This window comes from Erinaceus europaeus, chromosome 8 (genome assembly GCF_950295315.1).
Source record: "Erinaceus europaeus chromosome 8, mEriEur2.1, whole genome shotgun sequence".
NCBI classification, from domain to species: domain Eukaryota; kingdom Metazoa; phylum Chordata; class Mammalia; order Eulipotyphla; family Erinaceidae; genus Erinaceus; species Erinaceus europaeus.
Window position 1 is genome coordinate 109,747,787 of NC_080169.1, and position 20,868 is coordinate 109,768,654.

General features: G+C 39.8%; 1 protein-coding gene across 2 annotated transcripts in view; it reads right to left on the minus strand.

The window, feature by feature from the left end:
- Positions 1 to 20,868, minus strand: part of DGKI (diacylglycerol kinase iota) — a 593,672-nt gene that overhangs the window by 268,514 nt on the left and 304,290 nt on the right. For both annotated transcript variants that reach the window (XM_060196647.1, XM_060196646.1), the window contains exon 6: positions 18,454 to 18,519. In XM_060196647.1, the coding sequence (XP_060052630.1) occupies positions 18,454 to 18,519 (66 nt within the window). The remainder of the gene's footprint in view (positions 1 to 18,453; positions 18,520 to 20,868) is intronic.

Genomic DNA, 20,868 nt, shown 5'->3' on the forward strand with positions numbered 1-20,868 from the left:
TAACCACCACTCCCTACTAAAACTCTGGGCGGAGTCCACAATAAAACAGGTAGACAATATTCTCACAAGTTGTCATCACTATGTTGGAAGAATTGAACAGATATTGTGTGACTCCACTGAAAGAAGACTTCTGGGGATTTGTACCTGCTTTACTCCAAACTTTGCCTTCTGTGTCTCTCCTTTTCCTGATCTCCCTCTCTATCCATTTGCTGCAGTAAATCACACATGTGAGTAATACATACTGAGTCATCCTAACAAGTCATCATATTTGAGTGCTATTAGACCCTAAGCATAATTTCATCTTCCCTTGCTGGGTCTTATTATGCCTCCTTCAATCAATGATAACATTTCTCCCCAGGAAAGAGCAAACATTGTAAAACACTCACTCATGAACCTTAGATCAGGATCAGGCTTAGTATTCACTCATTGACTATCAAGGTAACTAGAAACCACCCTCACAAATACCCAGAACCTAAGAATGAGGGATGCATGATAGTAATAGTTTACATAGAAGACAATACATTCAGGGGGAAAAAGGATAAACACACAGGTTATTTTAAGGATGCACAAACAACTCAATGTAGAATAAGATGGCACCAAATTTACAAGGAGCTCAACTGGAATCTTGAAAATTTCCTGATCATCTTTCAAGCCAAACTTGATGGGCCAAACCAAAAATAATTGATGAGACACTTGTCTCTAGAACTATCAGAATAAATTGTGACTGAGTTGTGAAGAAAGACACTTGAAGCCAACAGCAAGTGTGCTAGAGCTGTGGATATCTAGATATCTAGATATCCACAGCTGTAGATATCTAGCAGAACACTTGAGGGCAACCTGGACAGCACATTCGCTGCATTTTCTCAAGTTTCATATCCATCTCTGTGAACTGGTCACTTCACATCTCGATAGCTCTATGTATTTTTTTTAACTTGTCTTTCCAGGATAATCTGATTCCCCTTATATTTTTCATTCTATCCTGGGCACTTCCAGAAGAAATGCTGTTTTTTTACATATAACATTCCATCTGGAAAGTCTCAGATGGCTACTTTTCCCCTTAAAGTCACATAAAATAATCTTCATACCAACATTCGTGGCCTTCCAAATTCTTGTCCATGCTAATGTGTAAGTTCAACCAGGTGTGCCACAGTCCAGCTCTGGCCTTCCAAATTCTTACAAGCCAGTTTTTCTTCATCTATCTCCCAAACCTCATTATTATAAATTCTCATCTATAGTGAGGTGTGTTTTATTATATTCTACAGCATGCTTTATTCTTCTTTATTCCCTCTTTGTTCTTGCCTAACCCCAGTCTCCACCACTATTTCACATATGGAATCTGAATATTACTTTTCATGACTATATGTTTAAAAAATCCTGTAGGATTATCTCCATCCACTGAATTATCTTCTAAAAACCTTATACTTATCCACCTCTCATGGCCTGAATGAATAATTACATGAGCAGTTGACTACCCAAGGGCAGTTTTCATGGCAGTTCTCATAATAATAATTTTGCTGGGTCCACACAACTTAGCACAGTTCTCTGACTACCACAGCTATGACATGACTATTTTGACTAGCTGAATAAGAAAATCACTGCTCTCATCTCATGAATCAAACTCCATATTACCCAGACTTTAAAATCTGGACCAAACTACTTGAGAACATACCTCCTCCTAACTGCAGCTTTCTCTAGCCCTTATGGATACTGTGCAGTTCTGGGATTCAAGTCTCCTTTTTAAGTCTGCAAGACTGGCATGCTGCATGTCTGGAAATCAAGATGGTAGGACTAGTGGCATGAAAGCAGCCACTACCACAACTATAGATCTAAAGAGTGGTGCCAATTACCTACAATGCTAAGCGGTTCTTAATTAAATTTTTGTATTATCTTTATTTATTTATTGGATAGAGAGAGCCATAAATCAAAAAGGAAGGTGGAGGTAGGGAGAGAGAGAAACAGAGAGACACCAGCAACACTGCTTCACCACCGACAAAGTTTTCCTCCTGCAAGTGAAGACTAAGGGCTTGAAGTTGTGTCCTTGCACTCAACCAGGTGCGCCACAACCAGGCACCAACAGTCTTAATTAAAAAAAAAAAATCCCGGTTTCCTCTTTAGAAAATATTTATTGGGAGTCGGGCGGTAGCGCAGCGGGTTAAGCGCAGGTGGCGCAAAGTACAAGGACCGGAGGAAGGATCCCGGTTTCAGCCCCTGGCTCCCCACATGCAGGGGAGTCGCTTCACAGGTGGTGAAGCAGGTCTGCAGGTGTCTGTCTTTCTCTCCCCCTCTCTGTCTTCCCCTCCTCTCTCCATTTCTCTCTGTCCTATCCAGCAACAAGCAACATCAGCAATGGTAATAATAATGACCACAACGAGGCTACAACAAGGGCAACACAAAGGGGGAAAAATGCCCTCCAGGAGCGGTGGATTCATGGTGCAGGCACAGAGCCCAGCAATAACCCTGAAGGAAAAAAAAAAAAGAAAAGAAAATATTTATTTATGGGCCAGGGAGACAACATAATTATTATGCAATAGACCTTCATGCCTGAGGCTCTGATGTGCCCGGTTCAATCCCCAGCACCACCATAAGCCAGAGCTGAGCAGTGCTCTGGTCTTTCTCTCTACATTTTCTCCTCTCTCTCTCTCTCTCTCTCTCTCTAATAAAATCATAAAATATACTTAAAATTAAGATTTATCTACTTACTTATTTATTTAATGTTGAGAGAGACATTGACCAGAGTACTGCTCAGCCGTAGCATATGCAATGCCAGTGATCAAACCTGTGACCTCACACTTGCAAGTTCTGTGTTCTATTCCACCTACAAATCTCTGCCATAAACAAGGCCATAAGTACTATTATCCAGCTACCATATACCAATTCATGTATGCTGATTGTCTATCAGACAGAAGCTAATGGAGAAATTACAAAGCTTGGAATAATTCCTAGATTTTCTTATTAGTTTGGAGAGTTTAGGCAAATCATGCATCCCTTCCAGTTTCTCCCTTCTCCTGGAACTAGGTTAACAAAGCATCTCCTACAGCAATAAGTTGTTACATGTACCAAATGAGGCTATATTTTAGAAAAGTTCACCATCCTACAGTATGAGTAAATAAAGTGTAACATCCACTGCAAAGTATTAGCAACTACCCCCACCTCTTGACCTCCAGATCCTACTGTATGACTATTTTTACTCCACTTGATGGCAAAAGTGTTTGAGCTGCCCCTCTAGTGAGTAAATGACCTTCTGGTTTCAGGAAGAAATAGGCACAGCCCACGACAGTCTTGAGAATCAGAAACATAAGGATAACAGCAACAAAGAAGGAGACCAGACACAACTGAGGCGGCACTGGGCACTGTGCTTATGCATAATTGCCGTGGGACCCTTGGAAATAAGCCTGCTGGTAATCAATGCTGTGTTTTGTTTTGATTTCTCCTCTGGCAAAGTCCCAGTGGCCATGGCTTTAGGGTCACAGTCTAACATGGAGGCATAAATAGAAGCACATCAGAGCCTTTATGTACCAACTCCTCACAGACCACCAACTATGGGGAGACAATTTTGGTTGGTTCCTCAGCACTGCAAAAACAAAACAAAACAAAAAGAGCCAATTTCTAATTATCCATTTTGAAATGCTGGCCCAAATCTGCTGTTATTATACTGACAGATGCCCTGACTGAATTTCAGCTGGCTCTGGTATTTTTCTGAGAGATTCTGTTCACCAGTATCAAAGAGGAATGAATATAGGGAATCTGAGGTCAGAAGCTCTGGATCTAAGGGATTTCAAAATTATAAAGAACCAAAAATCTTGAGGGATAAAGTCACTTTTTTTGTTGTTTTTGTTCTTTGAGGTTTTACTGAAATTAGCCCTTGAAATAAAAATTAATCATCTATTGATTAATCATAAAAATTAATCATCTATTGAGCATCTTAAACTTTGGTCTCTCTCTCTCTCTCTCTCTCTCTCTCTCTCTCTGTCTCTCTTTCTCTCTCTCTTTCTACAAGCTGGGACATAAACCAAATGGCACTCAACTTCACAGCTGAAACAAGGAAAAGAGCTTTGATTGAAACACACTGAATTTATTTCATTGTTTATGGATCTAAATTAAAGCCAAGGCAAGGTAATCTCCTAAACATGCAAATGTTGTTCTTGCTTCCATAACTCTAAACAATATCAATACGAACTTCTCCACATGCATTCCCATGTTCAAGACTCAAAAACTATTTCAAAAGTAAGTCTAAGCTCCATGTCACTTAACTGTACTGTAACCCATTGGCTACCCAATAAAATGAAATTAAAAACCTAACTCAACTATTATCATAAGACAGAGGACAGCCCATCTCGTCTGCAATATTCTTAACTTTAGTTTCCTGATTATTAAAGAATCTGTTGTGCTTTATATCTTAATGCTTTTTCAGCAACCAAGCTGGAGATGCTACTATGACCTCAGACTGACTTCTCTGGGCAGATGATCTCACCAATGTGTCCTGGAACCCCACTTCTCCAGAGCCCTCCCCCAATAAGGAAAGCTAGAAACAGGCTGGGGATATGGACCCACCTACCAATGCCCATGTCCAACAGAAAAGCAATTACAGAAACCAGACCTTCCACCTTCTGCATCCCATAATGATACTGGGTCCATGCTCACAGAGTTCCTTCCAATGGAAGGGATGGAATGCAGAACTCTGGTGGTGGGAATTGTGTGGAATGGCACACTTCTTATCTGTACCCTTCTTACCCTACAGTCTTGTCAATCATTATTAAATCAGTAACAAAACAAAAAAAGTTAACAGCAAACACTTCTGTTTAAATACTCCCTAACAATTTTGGAAAATGTGTCTAGCTAGCTGTGTTTACACATCATGCATTTAATGCTAAAAATATCCTATTTAAAGTGCAATTAAGTGCATATCTCATTATTTCTAACAAAGTAAAATTGAAATGAAAAAAATAAAGCTGTTTTCCACTTTTAAACCTATCCACTGGATATAAATGTCACAGCAAGGTGATGCTCACTAATGTAAAATGAAGTTTTTTCACTCAGAGCAGGCTTTTGCAAGATTTCAAACCAGCCGTGCTGATTCACTACACCTGCTTCTAATCCATGCAACATGACAAACAAGAACAGTGCCTAACCACCCCACCAACTGACATTAATAGAGAAGTAAGCCATTAGCATTGCCCAGGTGCAGACCAATATAAACCTAATTGAAAACAGTTATCTAATTAATAAAACATAATTCCTGTTCTAACCAACAACACACTTATAGACTAATTCTAACTGAGTGTAATATCCAATATTCATTCATTCATTCATTCATTCATTTTCTTTCATTACTGGAGCTTCACCAGCCCAGGTTGACTTTCTAAGATAGAAAGAGAAACACACAGAGAGAGAGAGAGAGAGAGAGAGAGAGAGAGAGAGAGAGAGAGAGAGAGACCAGTGCACTGAAGTGTCCCCCCAGAAATGTGGGGTGGGAATAGGCTCCAATATAGCAAAGCAGACATCCTCCCACATAAGCCATATTGCAACCCCCAACCTTCAGTCTTTAATTAGCAAATCTAGCAGGAGCCTATCTGTTTACTGACAGAGGTTTTTGGCTTTCTTTTTGAAAAAAAGTGATTCTATCCAGTTTTCCTTCACCTAGCAATGTAAATAAATCACTGTTAGACTAGTTTGATAATACATCTGGTTCTCTCTTTAATCACAGTGAAAAAATTATTCAAGATTAGGTTTTATTGACTCAAAAATATGATAAACTTAAATTTCCCATCTTAATTGTATTGGTCTTCAGCTAAAACTTTTATAAATACTCAAGAGTTCAAAAACATCATCTAGTTTGAGTTGTGACAAGTGATGTCTTTTTAGTATAATTAAATAAATATCTTTAAACTTCTGACAAGGCTGCAAATTACATAAGCATATCTTTGAAAAAACAATGATTTCTATTCACTGGGTTTAATTATAATATACTTAACAGGGTAATTAAAGGCTCTGGAAATGGATCAAACTCATCACAATAATGCAATAATGACAGAATTTCATATATACATTGCTGTCTATCACTCCTCAGCAGGGAATTTTGGATTACATTCATTCCAATGATATTGATAATCACAATAGGGGTCAGGTGGTGGCACACCTGGTTAAGTGCATACGTTACAATGCAGAAGGACCTGAGTTCAAGCCCCTGTTCCCCACCTGCAAGGGGAAAGCTTGTGAGTGGTGAAGCAGTGCTGCAGGTGTCTTTCTGTCTCCCTCTATCTCCCCTTCCCTATTTCTGGCTGTCTCTATCCAATAAATAAACAAAGATAATTTTAAAAAGAATTAAAATACAGTATGTTATATTAATCAAAGTCAATCAGTTGTCATTCTTAGATAGCTTCTAGTTTTGTTGGTTTGTTTTCTCATTCATTTATCCATTATTCCTTTAATTTATGTTCTACACAGCACATCATAAATTGAAGCTCCTGGGCTGAGAGGCTCAAACTGTCAGCAGCACACCAACTTGTAAGAGCATATGAAGAGACTTTCAGAGGCAGAGGACTTCATGAGTGTAGACTATTAATTTATTTATTTATTCATTTATTTATTCCTTTGTTTATTTATTTTGCCTCCAGGGTTATTCGTTGGGGCTTGGTACCTGCACTACAAATCCACTGCTCCTGTTGGCCATTTTTTCCTTTTTGTTCATGTTGGTGCTGCTACTGGTGTTGTTGTTATTGGATTGAATAGAGAAAAATTGAGAGAGTAGGGGAAGATAGAACGGGGAGAGAAAGATAGACACCTGCAGACCTGTTTCACCACTTGTGAAATGACCTCCCAGCAGATGGGGAGCCCAGGGCTCTAACTGGGATCTTTGAGCCAGTTCTTGCACTTTGTACTATGTGCACTTAACCCAATATGCTACCTCCTGACCCCCCAAGGGTGGACAGTTTAACACAGGACCTTGGAATTAAGGGAGACAATTATAATACCACTACCGGATTATATTTTTATTTACATATTATTTTAGCTAATATGTATATAGTTCATATTTTTTATGTTCATCTTAATTCTAGAATAAAAATAGTTCTTTGTACAAAGAATTATAATACTTTATAATGTATGCATTTATGACTATAATGCATAGTGAAAACTATTATTTATAACCCCACATTATGTATAATGCATAATTTATATAGATGTTAGACTCAATAAGGCTGAAATTCATGTAAAGCTTGAACTATCTTAGTCCTGGAATATCAGAGAATTTTCGTACACGAAAGTGTTTTCCCAGTGCTGCAAATTGTTGCAATTATGATAATGGTTACCCATAAAAATTAATTTTATCTCTGACTGAGCCATAATTGCGGTTGATGGTATCTAACAAGCAGGTTGTTTGGGAGAAAATTCACTTTAAAAAAAAACAACTTTTAAAAAAAGATTTGGTAAATGTTACCACAATTACTAACTCTATAGCATTACAGCTTGTTAGGGAATCCATATAATCTATAATCTTGCTGATAGCTTGACGTTCCAGAAAATAATTGACCTTGCTCTTTACCCTGAACTAATTGAGGTAAATATTCTTCTGCTGATATAACTGACTGCATTTTCCTTTTACATGAACTTATTCTATTCTATTATAGCCCTCAACCAACTGATAAAGGAACTTACAAAATTTTCCAAAGTATTCAAACTATCCCCCTTCTAGGCTTATGGATTTATTTCAGAATTAAAGTTAATTGATTTAGAGAAATAATTCTGCCATCTAGGAATACTTCTGTCTTCACTTTAGGGCTTTAATAAATCTATTCCCCATGGTAGATGAACAGGTCATTTCTCAAAGGATCTAATAATCCTTCTGCACCAATGTCCACAGTCTACGAGGAGCAGAGTCTTCAAAGAGAGATGAGGAACCAATTCTCAAAAGATCTAGCTGTAATTCCTTATCCATAAGTACCAGCAGGAAAGGGAGAATGTGAGTAGGATATTTTTCTGAAGGTGTAGATAAATGGAGTAAATTTTAAGATGAATAAAGGAGTTTCTCAATGTGGAAGCATTCACCTATAGTGGAAAATTTAACACATTTTCATGGCTACCAGAAAATGAGGCTAAAACTGATATTGGAAAGGCCTTGAAAACTTGAACAAAGAAATGTCAGAATTTATGTTTAATGAGTGTGTTAAGTGAAATAGAAATATCAGACTTACTGTAATAAAGAAAAAAGTATAATAATAATAATAATAATAATCCAACCAAAACAGGCAAGTTCAAAACTCTGTATGAGGTACAGTTAGAAAATAAAGTTGACTGTGTTCTGCAAAAGGGTCCTAAGGTGAACATTTAGTAAAGCAATAAGAAAGCGCTGGTGAATATATCTCAGTTGTTGAGAAATTGTCCTTTGTGGGCCAGGGCAGAGAGTCGGAAACTGTGAAATGAACACTCTGACAGAAAATTGGAATTATGGAATTTTAAACTAACAGGGATCACATGATAACACTTGCCTATCAATGGAAGGCAGCTGAAAATATCTTTTTTTTTCACTCATGGGATTAATGGTTTACAGTAAATACAGTTGGTGGTACATCTGTAAATTTTCTCAGTTTTCTGCAAAGTACTTTCATCCCCAGCCTCTGTTCTTCTCCACCACTGTGCACCAGGACCTGAAAGTTCTACCCCACCCCAAGTCTTTTACTTTGGTTCAATATATTAAAACCACTTCAAGTTCTTTGTGTTTTCCCTTTCTGTCCTTATTTCTTAATTTTTTTCCAGGAGAAAGATCATCCTATATTCATCCCTCTCTTTGAGGCTTATCTCACTTAATACGATTCCTTCAAGCTCAATCCAAAATGACGTGAGGAAGGCCTACAAAGAGCTGTCACATAGCTAACAGCCATAGATAACAAATAGATTCTCTGTTGTCTTGTGTGATTATATCAAAACAGGTGGCTTGCTCATTTGATATAATAACACAAGACCAAGGATGCAAGATAAAGACATATGAAAGTAAATGTTCCAATCAAGAGTCACAAACTTTCTTGTAATTTCTAGACTTCAGTCTATTTTCAAAGAAATAAACCTCAAGCAAATGAAAAGGCAGGTCTTCAAAGAAAAGCATCATGAAATATAACAGCAAGTGTCTATGCCAACATCTTCCCAGTCTTTAACTAAAAAGATCTATAGCAATTTACTTAGTGAGAGAGTACTGCCCAAAGGAGTTGGGTAGGAGTCCAAGTTGGCATGTATATTCAAGGACCTGAGTATGAAACAGCATCACTCTATCACATTAGAATAAAAATTATGAAGTTGAGTTAAAAAGTGGACATAGAACCCTGGGGGAGGTGAAAACAGAAAAAGGGGAAATTGGATGGACCAGAAAGACTTTCTAATCTACTAGTGCCACAAATGTACCAGGGTTATTTTATCTGGTCGCTCACTGAATAATTGAAATTATACTTGATACTTGGAAGAACTCCAGTACTTGTTTTTTGATTCATTGTGTTGAAGCTAGCATAATGAAGAAGCCAAAGGAAAATCCCCAGACATATATAAATAAAAATGAATCTCATATTCTCTAAAATAAGATGTTGATTATGCTGAGTCCTTTCTATTCTGGAAATCAACACACATCCTGGGTATGGGCTTATCTTTGCCTTTTATAGAACTTTGGCAGTATGACTACATGAGTTTAGAAAGAATGTGACATAGGGTGCTGAATAATAGTATATCAGAACCAAGAAAATGTCTTACAACAGTGCAGGCACAGGAGTAGGCATATGTCCATGATAGACACTGTTTCTCTCACACCCCACACCATCAAAAAGTGCAATGGTCTTTTGAAGGTATAATAAAGGTTTCAACTTTGAGAGTATACTCTTTGATCATTAACTTCCAATTTCATACTAAATCCACAACCCCTGTATGGTGCTGTGTTTCCATGGTAAGACATATAGGTGTAGGATCCAAGGAGTTAGGGTAGGAGATGTCTTCTTTCATTGGCTGCTTAAGGGAAATTTGTACTTCCTATCCTTATATCTAAGCTCTGATGTCACCTGCAGGGGGGTGCTTCACATGTGGCAAAGCTGGTTTGTAGTTGATGAATTTCTCTAATGAGGAACAGTACAGTTCAACTCCCTCCTGCACTCATTCCTCGTACCTTAACTGTCCTATAAACCTATCCCATAATTAATAATAGTAATAATCAATACTAATAAAATAATAAAATAATAAAAAATACTAATAAGATTAATGATAATTAAAAAATAACCCCTTGTATCATCAGTCAATAAATTTCCTGATATAGTCCTGATCTCAGAATCCTTTTTTTGACATTACTAAGCTAAAATGATGGTTTGATCTACAAGGTAAGGCCATAAAAGGAAAAGCTTTCTCCTAAAGTAGAATGGGGTAGATAGCAAGATGGAATGTTACATGTTATCACACTAGCTGTTAACGAGCTGAGTCTGAGAGATCACTGATAATTATTAAACCAATATCCCCCCCCAGAGTAATAAAAAAGCCTTTTATTGGTAATCTTGTTTAACCAACTTGAATATATTTTTGGATTCACATGTCTTGTTTAATCAACCGAGAATGCACTTTCGGATTAATCTTTCCCTAAAGACAGTGGAAATTCTAATTATGAATCAGCAAAATCTCAATTTTTCACCTTGATTTTTACAATTGACCAGTCAACATGTATCATTTTACTTGTATAGTAAATAGTATAAATGCTTTCATCCATTTCAATAGGGGTCTGTTTTTACATAGATAAACTAGCTCTTACTGATATGTATTTATTTACTTCAGGAGAGATAGAAAAGGAAAAGTAGAGAGGTAGATGAGAGAACCCCCTTAGCTGTGAATGATATGGGGACCTCAAGCATACAAGTCATACGTTCTAGTCTAATATAAAATAGTTCCCAAGCCAGAACATGCATCATCATCAATAACAGGAAATTTCATAATTTCTCACTGGATTGTCACTCAGAATGGGTATGAAAAAATCTTTTCAGAAACTTATGGTTTTGTTTTTCTTGTTTCTTTGCTTTTCATTTACTTAAAAAACCATGCCATTTGAAGGACTCCGTGTAGCCAAGTGGTCTTATGTGCTTATTTCCACTCTATATTTCAATCAAATTCAGAAATGAAGAGGCAGAAAGAGCAAGCACACATGGCATAGGTGTTTGGAAGAGTTCATAAAAAGACCAGGAGCTGTGCCAATGCAATAGTTCACTTTGATAATGTGCTGCTTTTGTCCTGTGTGTGACCAAGATTCAAGTCTGGTGCACACCTCATTGAAGCAAGCATCAGTGCTTCTCTCTTGGTTTCAACTCTTAATCTCTCTCAAATTACAATATATATATTAAATGAAATAAACTCCAGCTCCCTCAGCACCCAGAGAGAGAAGGAAAAGGAGAAGGACATATGGAGGTAGTTACGTTGTCATGAGTGGCTTGGAGGGGAAGAGAGGATTGAATCCGAAAGAAAAAAAAAAAGAGGCAACTGTGTATAAATGTGGACAGACAATTGTAGAGATGAAGGTTGGCTCATGTCTACAACTTCAGGGGAACTATGATGGATTGCAGTGGGGAGACTGAAGATTCAGAACTCTGGTGGTGGGAATGCTATGGATTCAAACCCCTGTTGGCATGCACTTCTATAATATAAAAATAATAATATAGTGGTCCAGGAGGTGGCGCAGTGGATAAAGCATTGGACTCTCAAGCATGAGGTCCTGAGTTTGGTCCCTGGCAGCACATGTACCAGAGTGATGTCTGGTTCTTTCTCTCTCTCTCTCTCTCTCTCCCTCTCTCTTTCTCTTTCTCCCCTATCTTTCTAATAAATAAATTAAAATTAAAAATAATAATAATAATAATATAAACAAAGACTAGGAGTCAATGTTGCAGCTGTGTTGTAAATTATATGTCAAGGTCAGGTTCTATATAAATGGATTATGTTTCTATATGAAGGGGTTAAGTTAACTATATATAAATAGAATCAGCTCCACTGAGGAAGTAAAGAAAGTACAGAACAGGGGGCCAGGCAGTGGCACACCTGTTTCAGTGCACACACTACAGTGCACAAGGACCTGGGTTCAAGCCCCTGGTCCCCACCTTCAGGGGGAAGCTTCACAAGTGGTGAAGCAGGGCTGCAGGTTTCTTTCTGTCACTCCTCTCCTCTCAATTTCTCTCTGTCTCTATCCAATAATAAATAATAAAAAAAGAAAGTACAGGAGGATGCTTGGTTCAAGGAATCATCCACCTCTTTCTGATAGAACAACTATGAGCAAGGAAAAAAGGATCATTTGCTTGGGAAACTGAACCAGCCCGGTTCTTGAGCAGAATGTCCCCATTCAACCCCTGCCTCAAGTCTGGGCTACTGTTTCACACCTGGAGGACTTGGCTCTTTAGTACTAGAAACCCCAACAGCAAAAACCACAAAGTGGTGGAGAGTAGGGCACTTATAAAGAGGAAGGAAGGAAGGAAGGAAGGAAGGAAGGAAGGAAGGAAGGAAGGAAAGAAGGAAGGAAAGAAGGAAGGAAGGAAGGAAGGAAGGAAGGAAGGAAGGAAGGAAGGAAGGAGGGAGGGAGGGAGGGAGGGAAGGAGGGAGGGAGGGAGGGAGAGAGGAAAGGAAGGAAGGAAAGAAGGAAGGAAGGAAGGAAGGAAGGAAGGAAGGAAGGAAGGAGGAAAGGGGGAGAGAGAGAGAGAGGACAGAATAAAAAAGTCATGAGTGAAGAGGCAGGTGTATTAGCTATAACTACTAGGCCACTTAGGGACGAGCAGAGGGACAGTGGTAGCAGTGGTACAGCTCAGCAGGTGAGAGTTGAGGATTTAATTACCTCAGGATGAGTCAGGGAACATTACTAAGTCCTTGGAGCTTTGTCCTATTTATTAAAAAAAAAAAGTCACCTACAAGAGCAATGAGAAACTTCACCACTCAGACTGTGCACCTTACCTAGCACAAGGCTTTGTGCTGGGGCTCTAACAGTATGTAAAAACACCATGGATGACACAAGAAAAGCCCTAGGGGAGGTAGAGCAGGGCCATGTTGTCTTTCCTCTCTCTGGGTGTCTCACTTTTTCCTCCACCTCGAAAAAGAAAAACTTGGTCTCATGGAATCTTTTCAGGGGTGGTATCATGCATGTTGGAAGCCCTGGTAGAACATAGGAACAAAGAACAGCAAGGTAAAACACAAGGTGAAACTTGGATTTGGAGTAGTGTATTGTACCAAAGCAAAGGACTCAAGGAAAGAGGGTAATGGACAGGATAAAAGGGGCACTGGGATCCTGTCCCTAGACACTGGTCAAGAGGAGATGAGAGGTTATACCTGTTTTAAAGACTATACTGTTTACCATTAACCCCCCAATAAAAATTTTAAAAGAACAACACTTTCACAAGGCATTACTGAATTATAAAAATCTGTACGTCTTTAATGTGTTCAACTGGTTGAGTTTTGTAGAGACGTCTATAACCACATCGATACCATCACCACGTAGATGTCACCAGTAGAGCCATCCCTCCAAGTTCCTCCTTCCCCTATTTATTTTTTTATAATATTCTGTGATGAGAACACTCATATAATCGTGGCACCTTTTGACATTCTGAAGTGTGCAGTGTAGTATCATTAGCCAGAGGCATGTTCTCAGCACATCTCCAAGAACCATCATCTTGCATCATTGAAACTTAGCCCCTTTGACTGAATCGTCCTCATTTCTCCTTCATTGAAAAAATCTGAAGGACACTCTGCTCAGTATAATCAGCAAGACAGAGAAGGCCAAATACTATCATGATGCCACTTATTTGCAGAAACTGAAATAGTCAAATGTGTAGAATCTGAGGGCAGAATGGTGGTTGCTCTTGTTTTCTTTCTTGATGCTCAGCCAAGGACAGAAAGAAAAGTCGGGCTTCCAGCAGTTTTATTGGCAGAGCCTGTATAAACAGGCTTAGTTTCTTTGTCCTTGTGTATTGTCCACTGTTCATTCAATACCACATCAATGGCCCTCCCAAAACTAAAGGCATAAGATTCCTCTGTTGTAGCTTCCAAACACAGAGAGAGGTAAATCATCTGCACTATTCCAGCCTTTAGGACCATTATTGGTCAACAATTTGTTTGGCTTTGTATGTTAACTCTCTTTTCAGCCACCAGGTTCTGGATGCCAGCATGATGCCGACCAGACTTCCCTGGACTGACGACCCCACCAGTGTGTTCTGGAGCTCCGCTTCCCCAGAGACCCACCCTACTAGGGAGAGAGAGAGGCAGACTGGGAGTATGGATCGACCAGTCAACGCCCATGTTCAGTGGGGAAGCAATTACAGAAGCCAGACCTTCCACCTTCTGCAACCCACAACAACCCTGGGTCCATACTCCCAGAGGGATAGAGAATGGGAAAGCTATCAGGGGAGGAGATGGGATATGGAGATCCGGTGGTGGGAATTGTGTGGAGTTGTACCCCTCCTATCCTATGGTTTTCTTATTGTCTCCTTTCTTAAATAAAAAAATAATAATAATAAGCAAACCTGACTAACAGGTGCATCGTTCCACACCCTGGATCCTCCACTCCTTGTTGGCCACCTTCAAGGTATCCTGGAAGTTAATACCCTCTCCTCTGGGAACACACATTTACAGATCAGCAAAAAATATGAAGCTTCAAGTTGAAAAGAGAATATACCTCAAAGTTCCCAGTCCATACATTCTATTATTTTAGATTTTGTAAATTTTTTCATTATTCACAGCTCAGTTGTACCTCCTGGTATGTTTTTAATAATTCTGTCATGTTTAAATACAAATGCATTATTTATACTTCTTTAGCTGTGCATATTTCAAATATTGTACCATAAATTCATTTTTAAATGAGTTTTTTACAATATTAATTCTAATAAGAAATAATTTTAACATTTTCCCCATTTAACTCATACTACATGCTGTTTAATTTGCTTAAACTAATTACATTGGATCACTATTGAAAAACAAATGTGTCTGAGATTAGCCCCCTGCTCCTCCAAACACACTCTCCATCTACCCAGGGTGCATTACACATTGGCTTTTATGGATTACCTCACCAGTATCTCTCTCACTTTGGTTTCTCTTAGACTTGGCTTCTAGAGGCTGAAAGTGAATCGAGTTGGGATATTTGTTCTCTATTTGGTAGAGCACTTTGAAATGGCTAGGCCTTGTAAGTAAGGTTAGGACTGGGAAATTGACCTCTCCAGCACCTTATCATTTCAAATTTACCTTTGATCATGCCTTCCTGCTATTACCAGCCTCAGAGATCTTCCCTATGCCCTGTGATTCCTTGTGAAGAGCAACACGACTGAACCGGTGAATTCTGAGCTCCATTATCTAAAATCCACTAAGTACCACACACACTCTGCTACTTCTCTCAAGGTCTTTGTTCACTAAGTCTTTCCTAGGTTCTCTTTCATATCCAAAGCATGAGGAACATGAGCTCAAAGATTTACTTAGCTGAAAACACAAAAAAGAAGAACGGTGTGGATAAATTGGGTGAAAAGAGTCAGTGATGTAGTGCTAAGTAAAAACTATAGTCTGGACATGAGCACAGTGTAGTGCAGACATAGGTGAATAAGCAAGTCCTTGCATCTGAAATCTCTATAAAGTTACAACCCAGTGTCACTTTAATAAACAAGCAGCAGCTACAACCAGACTCTAACCATCATCATTCCTCGACAGCCCCAAAAGTTTGCAAATGGCCAGCTGAAAAAAAAAAAATTTTTTTTTGCTAAGTGCAGCATTTTATTTCCATCTTAATGAGCAAAATAAGGAATCATGTATGCAAAAATGTGAGTGCTCACATGCATAGGTATTAAAAATATAGTTGCAAATTGTCTAGATAAATAAGAATGTGGGAGTCGGGCTGTAGCGCAGCGGGTTAAGCGCAGGTGGCGCAAAGCACAAGGACTGGCATAAGGATCCTGGTTCGAACCCCGGCTCCCCACCTGCAGGGGAGTCGCTTCACAGGTGGTGAAGCAGGTCTGCAGGTGTCTGTCTTTCTCTCCTCCTCTCTGTCTTCCCCTCCTCTGTCCATTTCTCTCTGTCCTATCCAACAACGACAACAACAATAATAACTACAACAATAAAACAACAAGGGCAACAAAAGGGAATAAATAAATAAAATAAATATTTTAAAAAAATAAGAATGTATGATTCTGCTGATAAAAATTATAAGAAACACCAAATTTTGAAGTGAATTTGCAATCTATTAATCTGTAAATAAATATAAACTGGGTTTCCTCTAATCAGGGAGAGAAGCCAGGACCCAAAGAAGGGTGAGGTAGTATCCAGCAGGTACACATAGATCTGAGACCTCTCCACCATTACCCCCCTCATATTCTATATTATCAACAGAAGATGTGAATAAAATATCCCAATGTGATAGTGAAGACCTGTGAGCACTCAGAGTGGGCGAGTGACGTCTGCAGACTTTGGGAGGGGAGGAGAGATGGAACCAGCAACTCACAATTCAGAGCACTTAGTGCCCTGCCCTCCCCACTCTGTCGACCACTATAATGGAAGGCCAAGCCAGCATAGGGAGTGTAAGACAACATAAGGGAATACTTGTCACAAAATAGAGAATGTTTATTGATTTTCTTTTAATAAAAACTTTAGTAAACTCCTCCAATGCTATTAGAGCTTGAAAGTGGTTGAGGTGGAGCCAGCTACTCATCAGTTTAGTGATGCTATAGTTTCCAAATAAGAAAGCTATTTATTCAGGTTTTCCTACCCTTCATATCTCTGACTCCCCAAATCAGTTGTGCTTATCTGTTTCCTGTCCCTCCTCTCTCAATCTCTCTCTCTCAAACTCTCTCTCTCTCTCTCTCTCTCTCTCTCTCACACACACACACACACACACACACCATTAATGGGAGAAATGTAGTAAGAAAAAAAAAATTCAGACACCTGAAGAGAACACCAGGAGGGAAAGGCTGGGGGTGGGAGAGATGGATCCAATGAAGAAAGATCATAGGAGAGAAGGAGGTTGATCCTTTCTATTTCCCATGTCAAGTGCCTTGTAAGAATCAGTCAACTCCCCTCCCACCTTGTGTTACTTATTTGTTTGTTTATTTTACCAGAGCACTGATCAGCTCTGGTTTTTGGCGGTGCATGGGATTTGACCCGAGACTCTGGAATCTCAGGCATGAGAATGAATCTCTTTGCATAATCATTATACTATCAACCCTCACCCATTTTTAAATTTTATTCAATATTTTTACTCTTTTTAAAAATCATTCTTTTGGGGGTGTTAACAGTTTACAGTACAATTGGTGGAATATGACAGCACTCCGTCACTTGTGAAGCTTTCCCCCTGTAGGTGGGGTCTGGAGGCTTGAACCTGGGTCCTTGTGCATTGTAGCATGTGCACTCAAGCAGATGCACCACCACCTGGCTATAAATATTATAGACTTTTACAGTGTGATTTACCAACAGTTTAATCTTCCCATAGGATCCTTTCATTCTGAAGAGATTTGTGTACATGGAAGAAGAATATAGTCAGAGCTGGGTGGTGGTGCACCAGGTAGAGTACACATGTTAACATGTGCAAGGACCTGGTTTTAAGTCCCTACTCTCCACCTGTAGGGGGGAAGCTTCATGTGTAGTGAAGGAGGTCTGCAGGTGTCTCTCTTTCTCTCTTTCTAGCTCCCACTTCCTTCTCACTTTTTCTCTGTCCCCATTAAAAAAAAATAAGCCACTGGAAGTGGTAGCTTTGTTGCAGAGGTACTGAGACACAGCAATAACCCTGATGGCAATAAAATAAAGCTGAATAAATAAATGAACTGAAAATTAAAAACAGGAAAAGAACCACAACCTAAATCTGTTGGTGTCAGTAACAGGTGGATGCTATGGAGCTTAATTACCCATAGCCATAAGACTCTCACTCACTTTTCCAAGTGGACCTGCCCCCCCCCCCCACCGGGAACGGCCACTGCTCATGCTAAGGACAAGAACAGATATCAATAATCACATCTCAGAAGGGCAGCATTTTCTAGACACTGGATAATATCCTCCCCAAACAACCCATTTCTTGCTTCCCAAGTGTTCTTCCACACAGTTCTGTTCAACCACAAGATCCTATCAGCTCAAATCCCGCTTCTCAGTCACCACTGATTTTTCTGCTGGTGGTTGAAGAAGTATGACAGGTCAACAATTCTCTGGAGGGAATTTTAGTAAAATGGAAAATATTCTTTTTTTCTTATTTAATTTTAACTACAACAATTAAACTTGTTAGAATGGATCCATCTCTCCTATCGCTTCTTAATCACGTGTATCCAAACCTCTGTCTCTTGCCTTGGGCTCTAGAAGAACTACAACACCTCTTAGGAATAGTGGGAGGAGTTATATAAATAAGGCTTTTTGAAAATAAAATCTGAGACCCAGGCTGGCCTAACAAGACTTATGGACTTCTGGCGCTCAAAGGCTGGTGATGGCTGTCGTCCTGGAGGGAACTGGGCCGCTTACCTTACCACACTGCTTACACTTCCCCTCCTGCCGACGTCTGTGCACCCAGTGATGACGCACAAAGTTCTATGAGGAAACGAAATGAATAGGTTTACATTTGCAGACTCTGACAATTTTCTGTGGCTTTAAAATATAGATGTCCATAGACCATAGTCTAAGCCCCACACATGCACCAAACCGAATGTGCATGTATACGGTTTGCTAAACAATAAACATGAAAATTTGATAGATTCCATTCAGCAGGGCTTCCCTTCCAGGTCTTCCTTACTTGACTTTCTTTCTAGAGAAACTGGTAAATGTGTGAACATGCTAGACAACCTTGAGCTGTGAGGAACCTGGGACAGGTAGAAGACACATCCAGAGGTACGTGAAAATGTAAACAGAAGCTAAAATGGCCACACCCAATTTGGTGCTTTAGGTAAGCCAGCATATAGTACACATTTAGGTAGGAGTAACATGAAGAATTCAAAATTTTGACCCAACACACTTTCACACCTGAGGCACCAGAAGGTCCAGAATCAATTCCCTACACTACCACAGCCAGAACTAAGCAGTGCTCCAGGGATAGAAAGAGAAGGAAGGAAGGAAGGAAGGAAGGAAGGAAGGAAGGAAGGAAGGAAGGAAGGAAGGGAGGAAGGGAGGAAGGGAGGAAGGGAGGGAGGGAGGGAGAAGGGAGGAAGGGAGGGAGGGAGGGAGGAAGGGAAGAGGGGGGAGGGAGGGAGGAAGGAAGGAAGAAAAGAAGAGGGAAGGGGAGAAAGAGAAAGAGAAGAAAGAAGAAAGAAAGAGAAGAAAGGAAAAGAGAAGAGAAAGAAGAGGAGGGAGGGGAGGGGTTGGGAGGGGTGTGGAAAAGGGAAGGGAAGGGAAGAAAAAGAAGAGAAGAGGAAAGAAGAGAGAAGAGAAGAAAGGAGGGTGGAAGGGAAGAATGAGAGAGAGAGAGAGAGAGAGAGAGAGAGAGAGTGTGTGTGTGTGTGTGTGTGTGTGTATGTTAAATTCTTGCAGCTGTGAAAATATCTCAACTAGAAGAGCACTAGATTTTAATTTGAGGCTCCAGTTTCTTACTAGAAGAGGGCTGGTGGGGAAGCTTCAAAACCAGTGAGGCAATGCTGCATTTCCCTTTCTTCCTCCCTATCTCCCCTTTTTCTGTCAATTTCTCCTTGTCTCTATTAGGAAAAAAAAAATAGGAAAATTGGCCACGGAGAGTTGTGGATTTGTCAGCACCAGTGATAATGCTGGTGACAATATATTTTTTTAAAGGAAGAGTGAGAACAAAGATTTGAACACGGGCCAACTGGTGGCAGAACCTGTAATCTTGCAGGGACCGGCGTAAGGATCCCGGTTCGAGCCCCCGGCTCCCCACCTGCAGGGGAGTCGCTTCACGGGCGGTGAGGCAGGTCTGCAGGTGTCTATCTTTCTCTCCCCTCTCTCTCTGTCTTCCCCTCCTCTCTCCATTTCTCTCTGTCCTATCCAACAACAAAGCACGTCAACAATGGCAATAAGAACCGCAACGAGGCTGCAACAACTAGGGCAACAAAAGGGGAAAAATGGCCTCCAGGAGCGGTGGATTCATGGTGCAGGCACCGAGCCCAGCAATAACCCTGGAGGAAAAAATATATAAATAAATTAAAAAAAAAAAAAGAACCTGTAATCTTAACCATGCTCTGCTCCTCACTCCATGCCTTTCCTGTGCTCCGAAGAATCAAATTCAGCTGCCTCCAGTTTGAGACTGCAACAAGATTCATTAGTGGTAATAGAGAAGACATGAAAGTGTCATGCAATAGTACAAAGGCTAAAACAACGATTTTAATATGATTACGGTTTAGCGGAAACAGTAGGAGAATGAGTAATGTCATTGACAGAGAAACCCCCCACGTGCTAAGATTATAAACCATCTAGTGACTATCAATCAATTTAAGGAAGGAAGACTGGAAGAAGTTTTGTGTATTAGCTATGAGAAATCATGGTTAACTCATGGGGCTACTTAACTAGTGGCAGCTCTGATCAAAAAATTGAATCAGACATTTCTACAAGTCAGCAATAATTTAGAAATTATATCACAGACTCAATGAATCATTTGTGATGCTCCATGTAAAGTTCAGTAAGCAAATGCAGAATACCACATGTTTATAGGGAGTAGTAGAGAGCATTCATTGTGGTCAAGTATTAATATCTGTGATTCTGTAAGCTATTACCTCTCTCTCTCACTCTCTCTCTGCCTACACTCATTAATCCACCGCTCCTAGGCAGTCATTTTTCCCCTTTCTTTTTAGTTTTTTTTGGATAGGACAGAGATAAATAGAGAGAGGAGGGGGGAAAATGATAGACACCTGCAGACCTGCTTCACCACTTGTGAAACAACCCCATGTGGGGCTCAAACTGGGTTCCTCACGCGGGTACTTGCACTTCATACTATGTGCA